At 34.1% G+C, this 14887-nt stretch overlaps 1 protein-coding gene across 4 annotated transcripts; it reads right to left on the reverse strand.

Annotated features, from left to right (window-relative positions):
• Nucleotides 1-814: 814 nt before the first annotated feature.
• LOC133830733 (squamosa promoter-binding-like protein 16) lies at nt 815-7682 on the reverse strand. Of its 4 annotated transcripts, none has more exons than XM_062260783.1 (5): nt 7289-7682; nt 6072-6997; nt 5225-5361; nt 3697-4566; nt 815-1151 (listed from the first exon to the last, which is right to left on the reverse strand). In XM_062260783.1, exons 2-4 carry the CDS (start codon nt 6728-6730, stop codon nt 3713-3715), a joined length of 1650 nt encoding a protein of 549 aa, XP_062116767.1. In that variant the 5' UTR covers nt 6731-6997; nt 7289-7682; the 3' UTR covers nt 815-1151; nt 3697-3712. The 4 variants fall into 4 exon arrangements, with proteins under 4 accessions (XP_062116767.1, XP_062116766.1, XP_062116768.1 ...); XM_062260782.1 differs by lacking the exon at nt 815-1151 and adding an exon at nt 2962-3307; XM_062260784.1 differs by lacking the exon at nt 815-1151 and having other exon boundaries at nt 3381-4566; nt 6072-6991; nt 7289-7681.
• Nucleotides 7683-14887: the final 7205 nt, after the last annotated feature.

Consider the following 14887-nt stretch of genomic DNA (forward strand, 5'->3'; position numbering starts at 1 on the left):
ATATTTAATAGCTTGTAATATACATTTAAAAAAAATTATTCATTAACATATCGTATATAAATATAGTATTTGTTAAAATATCTTTTTGTTATTTTATGTTTTTATTAAAAAATTCAATATATTTTTAATAATAGGTTTTTTCTATAATAAAACATTAAATACTAAAATTTACATAAATGTTTATTTGAAATAAACTATCACCTAATAAACTTTAATGCACAATATATGTCATTTTTATTTGTCTCGTAATAAAATTCATTGGTAGATTAAAAGTTACATTTTCTATTTAATAAGATTACTAATTACAAAATTTGGCTATGATTAGCATTTAAATTTCAAATATTCAATCACCCATTTGTGTATTCATATTCAAAATTCAAAATGAGAAAAATATATTTATTAAAATAATAAATAACTTTCAAAGTTATTAATATTATATGAAAATAATGTAAAAAAAAAAGCAACAATAACTTTTTGACTTTTTTCAAAACATTTTTATATTATTAGAAATCTATATATTTTTTAATTGTATTTTAATAAAAAAAAATCATATTCGGAATATAAAGAGAAAAAGCTATATTAAGTATCTTATTGAAATATTAACTTTTTGAATTCTCATAAACCAAATATATGTTTTGTTAGGCATAGAACAAAAACTCAAATTAGCATAGAAGAATATTAAGCACACAGTAATCATCTATGCTATAGTGATGAAAGGAGTAAGCTCCTTGGGTCCATCCCCATTTGATATCCACTTCAAAAAAAAAATTCATAATTCTTTATAGATATTATGAGACATTTTCTCATAGATTGGAGTGGAGAGAAGAGGTCGTCTTCAATGAATTTCCAGAAAAAAGAAACTAGTTATTCAAGATTTATCAGCCTGAATATTAAGCACAAGAGCCAAAGTAGATAATAAACTCTATCAGCCTCAGGACTGACTGCTATGTTGTTTTGCCATCTCACTAAGAGAATATCGGCAGTTCTCAACGTCTATCTGAGGCCACAGATTCAGCAGAAAATAGGTACTTGACTCGAGAAAGAACTGAATCATGAGCAGGGTCGTATGGATGATCCTTGGATGGGATCTCAAGTATGTCTGGGATAGGTGTATTGTAACTGTCCACTAGGAACCTTATCATGTTTGTGACCTGTTTTAAAAAGTAAAAAATTAATCTCTCAAATTAATCTTTCAGAATCATAAATGTTTTTAATGGATAATAGTCTCTCAAATTTATATAAACATGATATAATGGTCTCAATATTAGTATTACATTTGATCACACATCAGAGAGATTAAAAAAGCAATATGGACTTGCATATTGGCTAATTAAAATTATGTCAATTTCTATATAAAGATTAAAATTTCGATATAAAGACTAATTATGATAAAAAAATAATAACTAAATTAATCAAAATGACATGTTGGTGACTTGCTATATAAAGTCACCATATTGTCACATCACCATAATTATTAGGACACATCTATAAGTAGTAACCATTGAGAAATCTTCCATACATATATATATATATATATATATATATATTCTCTTAGTATATTTTCATCCAAAATTTTATTGTCTATTAAAATACCATGAGAATCAAGTTGGCTTTTTTATATTATATTTTTTTTATAATACCATGAGAATGAAGTTGGCTTTTATGTCATAAATAACTTAAAACTACAACTTGTCATGAATTAGAGTTAGAATGAGATCTTGAGGTTTCTCCGACAAACTATTGACTCAAAATTACTAATATGAGTAACTAAGGGCCTCTTCGGTCAAATTTTTGTTTTTGAATTTTTTAAACACAAAAATAGGAATATTATTTTATTTTTATTTCTTTATTTTAAAAAAGTAAAAATATATTTGGTAACTATTTTTGTTTTTAAAAATAAAAAATAATAAACACTTTTGATAACTTTTATTTTTATTTTTTATTTAACAATATGATGTGTTGATTTGAAAAAGAAAAGAAAAAAAATTAAAAATTAAAAACTGTTTAAAAAAATTTTGAAAGTGAAAAAATTCTATTTTCAAAATTTTAATTAAAATTTAAAAAAATAATAAATAAAAATAGAGTTATCAAACACATTTTATATTTAATTGTTAAATTTTTAATTAATTAAATAAAAAATTAATTTTTTAAGTGTTACCAAAAAACACGTAAAAAAATAAGAGTAATTAATTAAGGTGCTTGTGGTTAATTCTTTTCTGAATTATTAAATCAAATTTTGGTTTTAATTAAATGGACCAATTGAAGTTTTAATTGTCACTTGAGATTTTGTGCTTTCATTGATGTATAATATTTAGGGTTCCAAAATGCTAAATTTTAAATAATTTTTTTAATTTATAAGTATATTAGGCTTTGCAAATAGGGTGTACTTATAAAAGTTAAATTTTAAAAAGGAAGTTAAGATTTAAAAATATATATTTTAGTAATTTTACATAAGAATAAATATGTAATTATTTTTTTTAAGAAAAAGGGGCGTAAATATAACACCCCTAAATTTAAATTACATATCACCAGTAAAAAAATATCTGCAAAAGCTATTAGCCAGCTCATCAAGTGCTGGTGCTGCTAGTGCTCTGTGAATTCTTACACATAAGAACCTAATATATTTATATATTGGAGAATTTTCATGTTATGCCTTTCTTTCTCACTAGATGAATCTTTGAGTGACCTGTTCCATTCCACTGGTCAATTAGTAACTCATTGTATTTGTACCTCTCAAATGAATGAGAAGTAAGGGCAATACAAAGCAGTGAATTTTTTATTTATTTATTATTAAAAATAACCAATCAATTTTGTTTTAATTCCTTAAAATAAATTAAATAAGTAACAACCTGTCTTGGGTTTCTTAGAGAACAAAGTGTGGGTTTCTTTAGAGAACAAAGTGATTTCCATGAAATAACAAGTTCCCACATTCAAGTTGTAATGCAAAACCACAATATGCATTGGTTTCTGATTATTACGCAAAACAAATTATTGATTAAGAATTTCGAACATGATAGGTTTCTGCAGAATAACAGAACCAAAGTAGATCACAGGTTTAACTTCAAGTCATAATCATGTAAACACAATTACTATTTTTAAATAAATTAGTGAGTTCTAGTAGTAAGAGACCAGCTGTACCAACAAATCAAACTGTAGTCTAATTCATTAAAATTGAAGTTGTTAGCTGCTGGTTAGACTTAGATGGAGAAATAAGACTTTTGAATTTTATTTTTTTTGAGGCTTTTCCTCTAAGTGCGGCCATCACCGTCCTTGTCACTTGAGGAGGTTGGATTAGAACATTTCGAAACTGCCATGTAGAGTACAATTCATAATCCTAAGCAGAAGGTTTTCAAAGTACAATAATCGCATAGAACAAAATATACAAAAAGAAAGCTTGTGGTTGATTCATTTGTGAAAAGCAATCTAAAATCACTTTTGACCTTGGAAAAGTGGAACCATGTTTTTAAACATTATCTTTCAACTGAAATAAAATGGACTTGTGAAAGAGAAATGACTATGGTTTAAGAAGTAAACAGTCTTGTCGCAGCAAAAAATCTAGTTTGCAATAGGATATTATAATTAGATATTATAGCTACGGAATTCCATCTTCTTACAGATGATTTGCAATAAAGAACCCAAGTTAAAGTGTTTAAAGTAGCAATATCAAGAGCCATTTGATAGGGAATATAAATATACCTTGTTTGAGAGCACATTATGTAATTCGAAGGCCCCAAAATGCATCATCTTCCGGCTTCATCTGCATAGATTGCCTTTGATCGTCCACTCGCCGGAGCTGTGAAGATAACTGAAGCAAGTTGATGGTGGGGCTGTCTTCACAGGAAATACGATCCTTGGAATTCAGAAAATCAGATCCTTGGAACATCCCATCTGTGATTTCAAAGTTGACATTGTCTCCACCATTGGACATCATAATGGGATTCGGGTAACTCCCACTCACAGAATTCATTCCCAAAGATGGGAGCTTATTTGAGACACAACTTGATGATGCTCCAACAAGCTTTTTGGAGACTTGACCCACATTATAGCATGCATGGCTCTCGGGCTTGACCAGAGGACGAACCATGGAACTTCCAGACAAGTGGCTTGAGGAGCTATGAGGTTGAGATGACAGAAGAGAGAGAGCACAACCAGAGTCTGAAGTTCCTGAGAACCCCTGAATGGTTGTAGCTGTATTGAAAGTATTGAAGTCTCCACATCCTAAGATGGTGTTGTGGAAGAAAGGACGAGAACTGGAGTCTGGACCTCCCATGTAATGTGAATATTGAATGCTGTTGTTCTTGGTGAAAACATTTGCTGTCACAGCATTGGCTCCACTCGCATGAAAAGAAGGGAATTGCTTCCCAGCATCATGAGGAAAGAGCAATTTTGAGCGGAGATGCCCATTTGTAGATGGTACTGGATTAGTTGAAAGAAGCCTCAAATTAGACCCATCTTCAACTTTTATACGCTGAGTCCAGTCAATTGTTCCGTATTTCTCAGGATTGTAAAAGCCACTCGGCAGTATGTCCTGGCATATAAAAGAGGCAGTCCCCTGAAGTCTGCTATCTGCAAAGCATGCAGATTTGTTAACATATTTGGTAGTGGTGATTGCAACATAAAAGAATAATAGCAAGTTCAAGCAATCATGACAAAAAAAATTCCTCTATCAAGGATTTTTCTTTTTTCATCATTGTGATATCAATGAAGATCATTATTTAATCATAAGCTTCAGCTAGTGGAGACACTCAAGATCTCACATGGCTTAAGTATCGACAATTTGTATCAGACAGATACTTTGAAAAACTAGCAAAATATTTAACCTATAACAACATTACAATTGCTTCAATACAGATTATACATGGATTGTTGTGTCTGTAGTTCTTTGACACCATTTGTTATTAAGAAAAAGAGACTGACATATTATAGTATAAGAGGGACCACACAAGATGACATGGCTTCTAAGTTGTGGAATCAGAAATGAGTGTACTTCAACAGAACTAAGAGTGAAACAAATCGAATTTTAGCGATAATTACCAAAACCAGAAGAATAAACCTTCAACTCAGCTTAAAAAAATGCACACTGCACAAACTTTTACATTTGTAATTGTTTGACAGGGAGCTAAGAACTACAAACCAAGCCATGTGACCATCTCCCCCCTCCCCCAAAGAAGGAAAATAGGAGACAGGTTAGGAAGAGTAGAAAATGAAAAATAAATAAAAATACCATTGTATGACTGAAGCATCCTCCCAGCTCTACCAGAGTGAATACTCACTTGAGGCTTCCTCCGACGCTCATTATGTCCTGCAAGGCGTTTACGACAGCTGCGCTTACCATCATCAAATTCAGCCAGCAAATGGAACCTGGATTGTCAAACTGTTAGCACATCTTAAAGCAGCAGTAGTATTATTCATGACATCAAAACTAATCTTGCAATTGTGTCCTAACTCATATGGCGGTTCAAGTATTATGTAACTGAAAAGATGAATTTACAAATGGCCCATTCTTTAAATTATAGGTTTATCGTTTCAAGAACTACATGTTGCCAACTTTATAAAACTCAAGTATTATGTAACTGAAAAGATGAATTTACAAATGGTCCATTCTTTAAATTATAGGTTTATCGTTTCAAGAACTACATGTTGCCAACTTTATAAAACTCAGACGAGGGATAAGATATGCCAAAAAATAAAAATAAAAGACCATTAGACAAAAGAAATTGACGTGTGTGAAAGAAAGGCAAACTCACTAAACCAAGGAAGGAGAAGAAGTGAAAGAGAGCAACAAAACAACGGATGGAAGACCAAAATATGAAAGGATTCCAATCTTTCAAGAAAGTTTTGAACTAATAAAAGAGGATTTATCATACGCTTAAGAACAAATAAAAACTTCTCAGTTGCTTATCATTCACGGATATCACAAAACTTGAACAAGAAGAACAAAAGGCTAGATTACTAAAGAACATTCTTACAAGTTATTTCAAGTTGCATAAAAACAGTTGACCACCTTTACATAACATATTAGTAGTGGCCAATTAGAAGCAAAAATGTTTAGGCTAGAACAAAGGATATACCTGCTACATTGCTGACAAAACCTCTGTTCTATACCATTCACAATTACTTTAGCAGTTTTGGAATGAAGCTCACAAACTTTATGCCTCTTATGGTAGTCTTTGGAAGAGCTAAGGTTTTTGTTGCAGCCATATACTTGGCAGAAGCCATTCTGGGAGTTGACTGCTGAGAGCCGTAATCTCTTTGGATGTGTAGATGACTCTGATGAAGACAAACCGGCCGGAGCTCCTATAGAAAGTTTTGATTTACTGGTGTCTCCACGATCACCAACATGTCCCAGTTTCAAATCAATGAGTGAAGAATCCCAACTACCGGAGTCCAAAATAGAGCTCGAAATCCTTGAACTGGATTCATCTTCTCCAGAAAATGCAACTGTCATCGTTGGATCATTAAGTTTTCCACCACAATCCTTAGGATCACTTAGAACATCACCAATTGAATGATTGGATACCTGTTTCCCCATCATTTGTATGTACTCTCCAAAACCTTGATTCCCAATACCTTGTTGGCTTGACACTAACATATTGTTACCATAAGTGCATGGGGTCTTGAATTCCCAACCCAAAAGAACATTTTTACTCCTAGCAAGGGAATTAAAAGGTGGAAGTGTTTCCTCAGATACCAACCCCTTCTCTGTTGACACATAGCTCCAAGGCTCCATTACAAGCAACAGAATAAAAAGTTTCAAGAATTTAAGAAACACCCGATTCAAACTATGAACCAAAGTAGCGTTAGTTCTTATAATGAAGGTGAAAGATTTACACCACTCAGAAACCTCAGCATGAAATAAAAGCTACATATTAGGCCGCATTAAAGAATAATCACTAGTTCTAGACACAACCCACAACCCACAACAAAAACACACCTCCGTTAAATTCAATAACCCCAAAACTTGTTGTTCTCCAAGCCCCATTTCGGAACACTGTTTCTGACCAAAAAAAAAAATACACGGAAAAAAATTCCATCAGTAAAGAAACTAAAAAAATATATTTGTTTACTGCCATGTTAATTCAATAAAAAAAGTATTGAAGAAACAAGTACAAAAATGATCAATGTAAATGAGTGAGCAGAAGGTCATAAGAAGCAAATTACAGAGTTTGTACATATAGGAATTCCAAGCAACTCACTAGCATGTTGCTTAAAGGGGAAAACCATAGTTCCCTATACAAACCACATGCGCGTCTATATATATTTATGGAGAGAGAGAGAGAGGTTTTACTTGGGCAGGGGATAGTAGAACAGTGGTACTCCGGTAATGATGTTGAGAGGAAACCAATAGAGCAGAGCGTTAAATAGTGTAGCAGTGTGCCCCAAACTCCATGGAAGAGCTTCTGTAGAGATGAGAAAGAGAAAGGATGGAACTTTTGCAGTTTAAAGCACTTATTTAATTGTAGCAGAGAAAAAAAAAGCTAAAAGTAACCGATTGTACAGAAACATCTTCACCATTATTATTATACATATTTATATAATTCTTCAAAATGATTAAGCTTAGAGAAATTACTGCTTCACATATAAAAATTCTGAAAATAGGGGTAAAGATTCTTCCTTTTTCTATGGGAAATGGGGGTAGAAGACTAACACACACCTACCTCTTATATGTGAAGTCAGAAGCACAACTTCTAATTTATGTGTTGCCATAAAGTGATTTTAATAATTCATTATTTTTCTTTAATTAACAACATAAAATATATTTATATATTCACCATTTATACCACGGGTTTTCAAGATAACTTACAACATAAAATATAATTAGGCATGTGCACTCAATTCCTTATACTAAATCTTAGGTTAGGACTTAGGAGTAGTTGTGTCACCACGACTTTATCACAATGGTCACAAATTTGAGATTTATCCAGATTGGTATTCCGATCTTTTTTTCTTTTTTCTTATTTTTAATAATTTAAGAATAATGATATTATTGGAATTATAATTTCTTGTAATACTGGAAAATATTACAACTTATCTACCAAGGTACGTTTTACTGAGACAAAATGATAATCATACTAATAATGAGATACATACATATATTTTGTATCTTAATGTGTATCTGAAGCAAGAAAAAAGTAGTTAAGACTTAAGAGAGAATTTGGGGTTGAAATACTTCCATAACAAACGTTTCTTATATTTATTATTTGAGAGAGAGAGAGATGATAATGAAAGGTAAAGTCACTTTCTGATTAGAGCATAGGCTCGTAGCTATTCCTCACTTTATTTGATTATGAGATTACACAAATTCACACAAAAACAAAGGAGGACAAGTCACTTGTCGCATTATTTGGGACAAATTATAGAAAGCTTTTTGCAGTGACGTTGTTCTTCTCATAGCTAACATAATTGTATCATTTATGTATTAATTGTTATTATAAAAATGTAGTACACAAGTCTAATGTTAACATTATTCTTATATTTAACACTATAAAGAGTAAAGTGATCATATATCTACATTTTCTACAAATAACTCTCTTAATAGCTAGATCTTAATGGATCCCAATATTTATTCCACAAATATAAAGGGAACTGGCGTCGTTCAATTGATTTAACTATACTTTATTACCAAAGCATTCGCCCAATTAATATTTTTTAAGTTAGTTAGAAAAAAAATTTAAGACCCAACCAGAAGAAGAAAAAAAAACCAAACCTAAGAAGATACTCTGCCCACAGTCAATTCAATACAAAACATTAAAGCACACTCCATAAATCTTATATTATGTAAGAATCATTACATTAATATATTATTATATCCAAAATCGTGTAGGATTTTGTTTTAGAATAAATATGATTCTTACCTTCATTATTATCACTACTTTAGTGTGTTTCTGAAATTTTTGCGTTGTTTTAAATTCCTTCAAATTATTATCGTTATTTTATTGTGTTAAGTTTGTTAGTTTTCATTCTACATGGCTGACAAAGTGTGATGATTTGATACTTTATGGCAGTGACATGACATTGACACATTACTATAAAAATTATTTCAAAAGATTAAAAAAAGTAACTTAAAAATTATAATTTTTTTTTACTTTTTTGTCTTTTTTTTCTTTCTTCTCCTTTATTTAAAAATTATAATTTGTTTTTACTATTTAAAATTAAATAAGTAAAAATAGAAAAAAGAAAAAATATATATTTTAATAAAAAAAGATATTTAATAAAAAATATATTTTACTAAAAAATTATTAAAGATATTTTCTTATTAAAATATATATTTTTTACTTTTTTTCTTTCTTCTCCTCCATTTAAAAATTATAATTTGTTCTTAATATTTAAAATTAAATAAGAAAAGAAAAGGAAATAAAATATACATTTAATAATATTTTAGAAAAATATACTTCTTATTTTTAAATTATTAAATATCTTTTCTTACTAATATATATATACTTCTTTTTTCTATTTTTACTTCATTTTTTCCTATATAATATTAAATATTAAGAAAAAAATTATAATTTTTAAATAGAGGAGAATAAAGAAAAAAAAGTAAAAAAGAAATAGACTTTTTTATTTTTTAATGATTTTTTGAAATATTTTTTATTTTTAAATTATTATTTTTTATTTTTAATTACATACGTAGAAGTGACATAACATGACTTGACAATGTTACATCACTGCTTAAAGTTTCGTATCAATACTTTATTAGATATATAGGATATAAACTAACATAAGAGATAATAGTCGGAGGAAATTTAAAACAAAATGAAAAAAGTTCGAGAGCTACAATAAGTATTGATAATAGTTCTTGGACAAATATCCTATTTATTATTTTTTTTATCCTTATACAAAACACGTAAATTTATGATATTAACTTCGCCTGCATGTCTATTTCTTTTGGCGCAAAAGCTACCGGTAATCAGAACTTGTTATAGGAAGTCAAAAGTAGGCTCAAAATACATTTTAGAAATTGATATTTTACTCACATGTGCTCCCCATAAGTAATAATTTATTATTATTTTCAAACACGATCCGTCACGTTATTAGGAAAAAATGTGACTACATCACTAGCTTTTATATATATATACTATATTAATATAATGAGTAATATATGTGTGCTTAGTTTTATTTATATTATTTATTAAATTTGTATTAATGTTATATATATATATTAAATAAATATTTTATTTTAATTAAATAATTTAATTATTTTTGTTTAAGTTTATATTTGTTCTAATTTTTAAATTTAAAAGTGACAATAAAAGATTATATATTATATATATTTAATGTAATATTAAATATTATATATAAATTTTAAATTTAAGTTTCTTGCTAGTTTTTTTTTAAATAATTTGTTGCTAATTGACACTAAATTATATTATATGTTTAGTATGATATTATTTTAATAACTGAATTTAAGTTTAATTAAATTTTATTTAAGTTATAAAATATATCATTTTATTATTTTTAAATAATTATTATTGTAAAATATTTTATTTTAGTTTGTTTAGTTATTTATTATTTTTAAATAATTATCATTGTAAAATATTTAAAAAATATCATATTTTAATTTTTAAATATAAAAATATTATATTAAATATAAAAATATTATGTTAAAATTAACATAAAAAAAAATAAAAAACGGTTAAAAATTTATATTATCTACCCTTGTTATACCGAAGAAAAGATATCTACACCTAGAAAATAGTTTGCGCTACACTCAGGATTTTTAATCAATTAAAATTTACATTTAACTTCTTCTAAAGTTGATATATTTACATTATGTTTTTATTTGGGTTCGGTTTGAACCCATGACCGTCAGTTACAAAACAAAATGGCCGCCACTAAGCTATGCATATGATAGTTACTTCACTTTTAATCTTTGTTCCTATATTTACTTGGCTATCACCGATTGTGGAGTGGTTGTATTCAGCTCCCCCAATTTTTGCTATTCAAAATGGTAGTTTTTTTAATAAATTGCGGGTAAAATACTTAATATTTTTACAATGTTACATTTTTTATACTTAATATTTTTTTCGCCTGTAAATATACTTTTTTTTTATCAAGAAAGAAAATTTATTGACCAACCAACATGTATGTCATAAATATCCGCACACACTTTGGCGAGCTAAAGAAGGGTCTAACTCGATCTACCACGTGTCAACCGTCCATCCGGAGCTGTTTGTCACCCTCCCCTAAGTAACCAGCCCGAGCTGGATATTCATTTAGTTGCTCCTTGGAGTCATTGTGTCAGCATGATAAGAGCCACGAGCTAGCGCCAGATTAAGCTCGTAGTGCATCATAGGCCTGACACCCCCGAATCCTTGTAAAGTCAACCACACAATATAAACGTGCGTATATCAGACATCACGTGTCTATTCTATTCCTGAATTCTCAGATACGCAATATAAACGTGCGTGTTCAGACATCCCACGCCTGAGTTGGGCCCTGCGGCCTATTACCCATCTTTACCTATTGATTAGACCACACTTCACTGTAAGGTTTAGGAATTAATCATCGATGTCACATAAATGACATGATGGATGAAAAGGTCACGGGATTACCCCAATATCTACTTAGATATCAATCTCCTATAATTACTGAAACCCTGGATAGTAAAAAGAGTTGGCTTCTTCTGGTAAAAAAAAAAACAAACATCTCGTAAGAAATACTGAGGAGATATCAATAATATCGACTGGTGGACTAGGGAGATTTTAACTTCCGAACCACCTAGAAAAGGAGTGATTGTTAGTTCCTTGCAATTAATTTCCACATCCTAGATTACTATCATTTTCATATTACGGTTTATCAATCAGCACTAATCCATCCTATTTATTCGTATAATTATCCGTTGGCGAAAAACCGCGTCGACAGTTTGGTGCTTTCGTTGAGAGTGTTTAGATTAGTACTATCACAAAAACTTGATCATGGTGGTTACTCGGTCGAGGCATGGTAACGAGGAAGATCAACATGATGGGCAGGAGGCCCACCATGCCGCCATATCCGACGAACCAAACCCAGAGGTCCAGCAGCGATCGGGAAAGCAGCCGATGGGCCATGACGACACCGGAAGTTCGGCGCCCCGACCGCCAAATCCGAACCCTGGTTACCTGACGGTGATAGAAATGGAGAACGTACAGTTGAGGGGTCAACTATCCAGAGCAAGTAAGCAAATCGAGGAGGTCTTGGCCCGACTACCCCGTTTTGCAACCGACGTTAACGTCGGAAAGAGGCAAAGCGGGACTCACAAGTCCCGCAGGGATAGTCGACCCAGTCGGTCGGTTAGAACCTCAACCCCAAGTTCTGCGCCCACGACGTACCATAATCAGGAAGCTATGTTTGAGGACTTTCCCAGGGCCAATCAGCGAGTCAGTCGATCAGTCAGAACCTCTACTCCTAGTTCAGCTCTACCATCGAACGCACCCAGAAGGGCTCGTGGCAGCTTGCGGAGGAGGTCCAGGGAAAGCTCGCGCAGACAACCTACTCCGGCCATCCCTCCCGTGCCGCGATCAGACCGCCGGGCGCAGGAGACTGGAGGCGGTAGAGTGGAACGACCACGAGCTAGTTTGATCCGGCCGGACGGGACCAGGATCGCTTCACCAGTTAGGCATCCCCCTTCACCGATAAGATACCCATCTCCTCCTCGTCCTGCCCGAGATATTCCAGCGCACGGGAGCAGCAGAAGGAATTCTCCTCCCGCCGTTCCTACCAATCACCCGCGAGCACGCGGGAATGTCTCGGATCCTCACCCCCGGCAGCAGGCTCCAAGATTTTCCAATGGGAGCTATTGGACCGATAGTCACCGAAGTGGTAGATCCGGTGGAGACCTGTGCAATCGTCTAAGTTCGGCGCAAAGCCCTCGGGCCGCCTCGAGAACCGACCTTTGAGATCGCCTCAACTCGCAGAGGGGGGATCCGACCAGAAATGAAAGTCATGTTCGTCGAGAGGATGGTCCTTCTGAGGTACGTGACAGTGGGAATGTCCCGCCAAACCAAGCTCAAGCTTGGAGGGACAATAACCCGCCTAACGCGTACAATGGAGCGAGAGCTGTTGAATAGCCCCAGAACAACCAAGGGATCATGGACCAGACCCTCGAAAGGTTAGCTCAGATGGAGGAGCTAATGAAGAAACTCTTGTTAGAAAAGGGCAAGGACGAATATGACTCGGGATACGAGTTAGAGCTTTTTTCCCCCAGCATAGCAGCCACGACGTACCAGCCGGGTTTTCAGATGCCGCATCTATCAAAATTCGACGAGGACGGGGACTCATCGGATCACTTGGGTATGTTCAATACCCTGATGATGGCCCATAATATCGGGCCTGAGCTGAGATGCTTGTAATTCCCTTCGACCTTGATCGGGCCAGCTAGACAGTGGTTCAAGCAATGTAAAAAGCAGTCGATCAACTCGTGGAAGAATTTCTCTGCCAATTTCAAGAGGTCATTCTGAGCCTCTCAAGCGGCCTGCGTCAAAGCGGACACCCTGGAAAATGTGAAGCAACAGCCCAAGGAACCCTTAAAAGCTTACCTGAGCAGGTTCACAAACGTTGTGGCTCAAGCTAGGAACGCGGACGATAGTTCCAAGCTCATGGCTATGAGGACTGGAATCCTTGTTGGGGGCGGGCTATGGAAAGAAATCCAGGGGAGAGTTGTCAGCACTGTGGATGAATTCTTGAACAAGGCCCAAGATTGGATAAACTTGGAAGAGGCGCGAGCCTCAGTCGTGGGAACCAGCCAAACCCTTGATCAGCTTGTTGGAGCGGAAACGGATGTCATGAAAACAACTCAAACCGTTGCCCAGAATAACCAAAGAGGTGAAGGCAAGAGAAAGGGGAGCGGCGAGGGAGGTCAGCACGGTCCTAAGAAGAACAAGCCTGCGGAAAAGTTCAAGCCAGTCTACACGGTCTATACCGAGCTCACAGATACTAGGGAGCACATTTTCCTAGCAAATTCTGCCTGCCTTCCCTGGAGAAAGCCAGAGCCTTTGAGAAACCAGAAGCCCAAGAGGAACCCTTCCAAATTCTGCCGATTCCAGAATGACATCGGCCACAACACTGACGATTGTAGGCATCTGAAGGACGAGATTGAGACACTCATCAGAGCCGAACCTTTGACTCAATATGCGCGGAATCGAGTCCCTACTAGTCAGCAAACCCCAGAAGCTCCGATTAATCAGCCTGGGGCCCGGATAAATCAGGATACCCCTCCCCCTATAATAGGAGGAGAGATAACCACCATCTCCAGAGGCCCTCATCTGGTCGGCACGAGCAGAGGTGCCCAGAAGAGGTACGTCAATGAGCTGAAGTCTCATAACGGAGTTGAGTTTATCCCAGAGCAGCGTCTACCCAAACAACAGCGATTGGAGAAACAACCAATCAATTTTACCGAAGAGGACACTAGTCATGTCCAGTTCCCACATAACGATTCTCTAGTCATAACTGCCTAGCTCTCCAATCGAAGAGTTAGGAGGATGCTGGTTGATAATGGGAGTTCGGTAAATTTGTTGTTCCGGTCCACGCTAGAAAAAATGGGGTTGTCTGTAGCCGAGCTGAAGACCACCTCCATGATGTTGTATGAGTTTTCCTGGGAAGGGTCGGCAACGATAGGAACGATCGAGTTAGTAATAACTTTGGGAGAGGGACCCCGAACTGTCTCCAAACTCCTTGAGTTCATGGTTATTGACTATCCCACCGCATACAACACGATTCTGGGCCGACCTACATTGATAACATTCGAAGCCATAACATCTATCCGCCATCTCGCAGTCAAATTCCCCTCCTCTATGGGAGTATGTACGGTCCGAGGTGATTAGCTCCCTACCAGGGAATGCTATAGCATTTCTATGAAGGGAAAATCATGACCCGGGCAGCAAACGATGACCATTCAGGGTGGAAACGAGGA

The sequence above is a fragment of the Humulus lupulus genome, chromosome 4 (assembly GCF_963169125.1).
Source record: "Humulus lupulus chromosome 4, drHumLupu1.1, whole genome shotgun sequence".
In the NCBI taxonomy this organism is placed as follows: domain Eukaryota; kingdom Viridiplantae; phylum Streptophyta; class Magnoliopsida; order Rosales; family Cannabaceae; genus Humulus; species Humulus lupulus.

Coding starts and splice junctions, on each gene's coding strand:
- LOC133830733 (XM_062260783.1), bottom strand. CDS start 6,730: ATGGAGCCTTGGAGCTATGTGTCAACAGAGAAGGGGTTGGTATCTGAG. Junction 5,362..6,071: donor TTTTGTCAGCAATGTAGCAG/GTATATCCTTTG, acceptor TTGACAATCCAG/GTTCCATTTGCTGGCTGAAT. Junction 4,567..5,224: donor GATGCTTCAGTCATACAATG/GTATTTTTATTT, acceptor CATGCTTTGCAG/ATAGCAGACTTCAGGGGACT.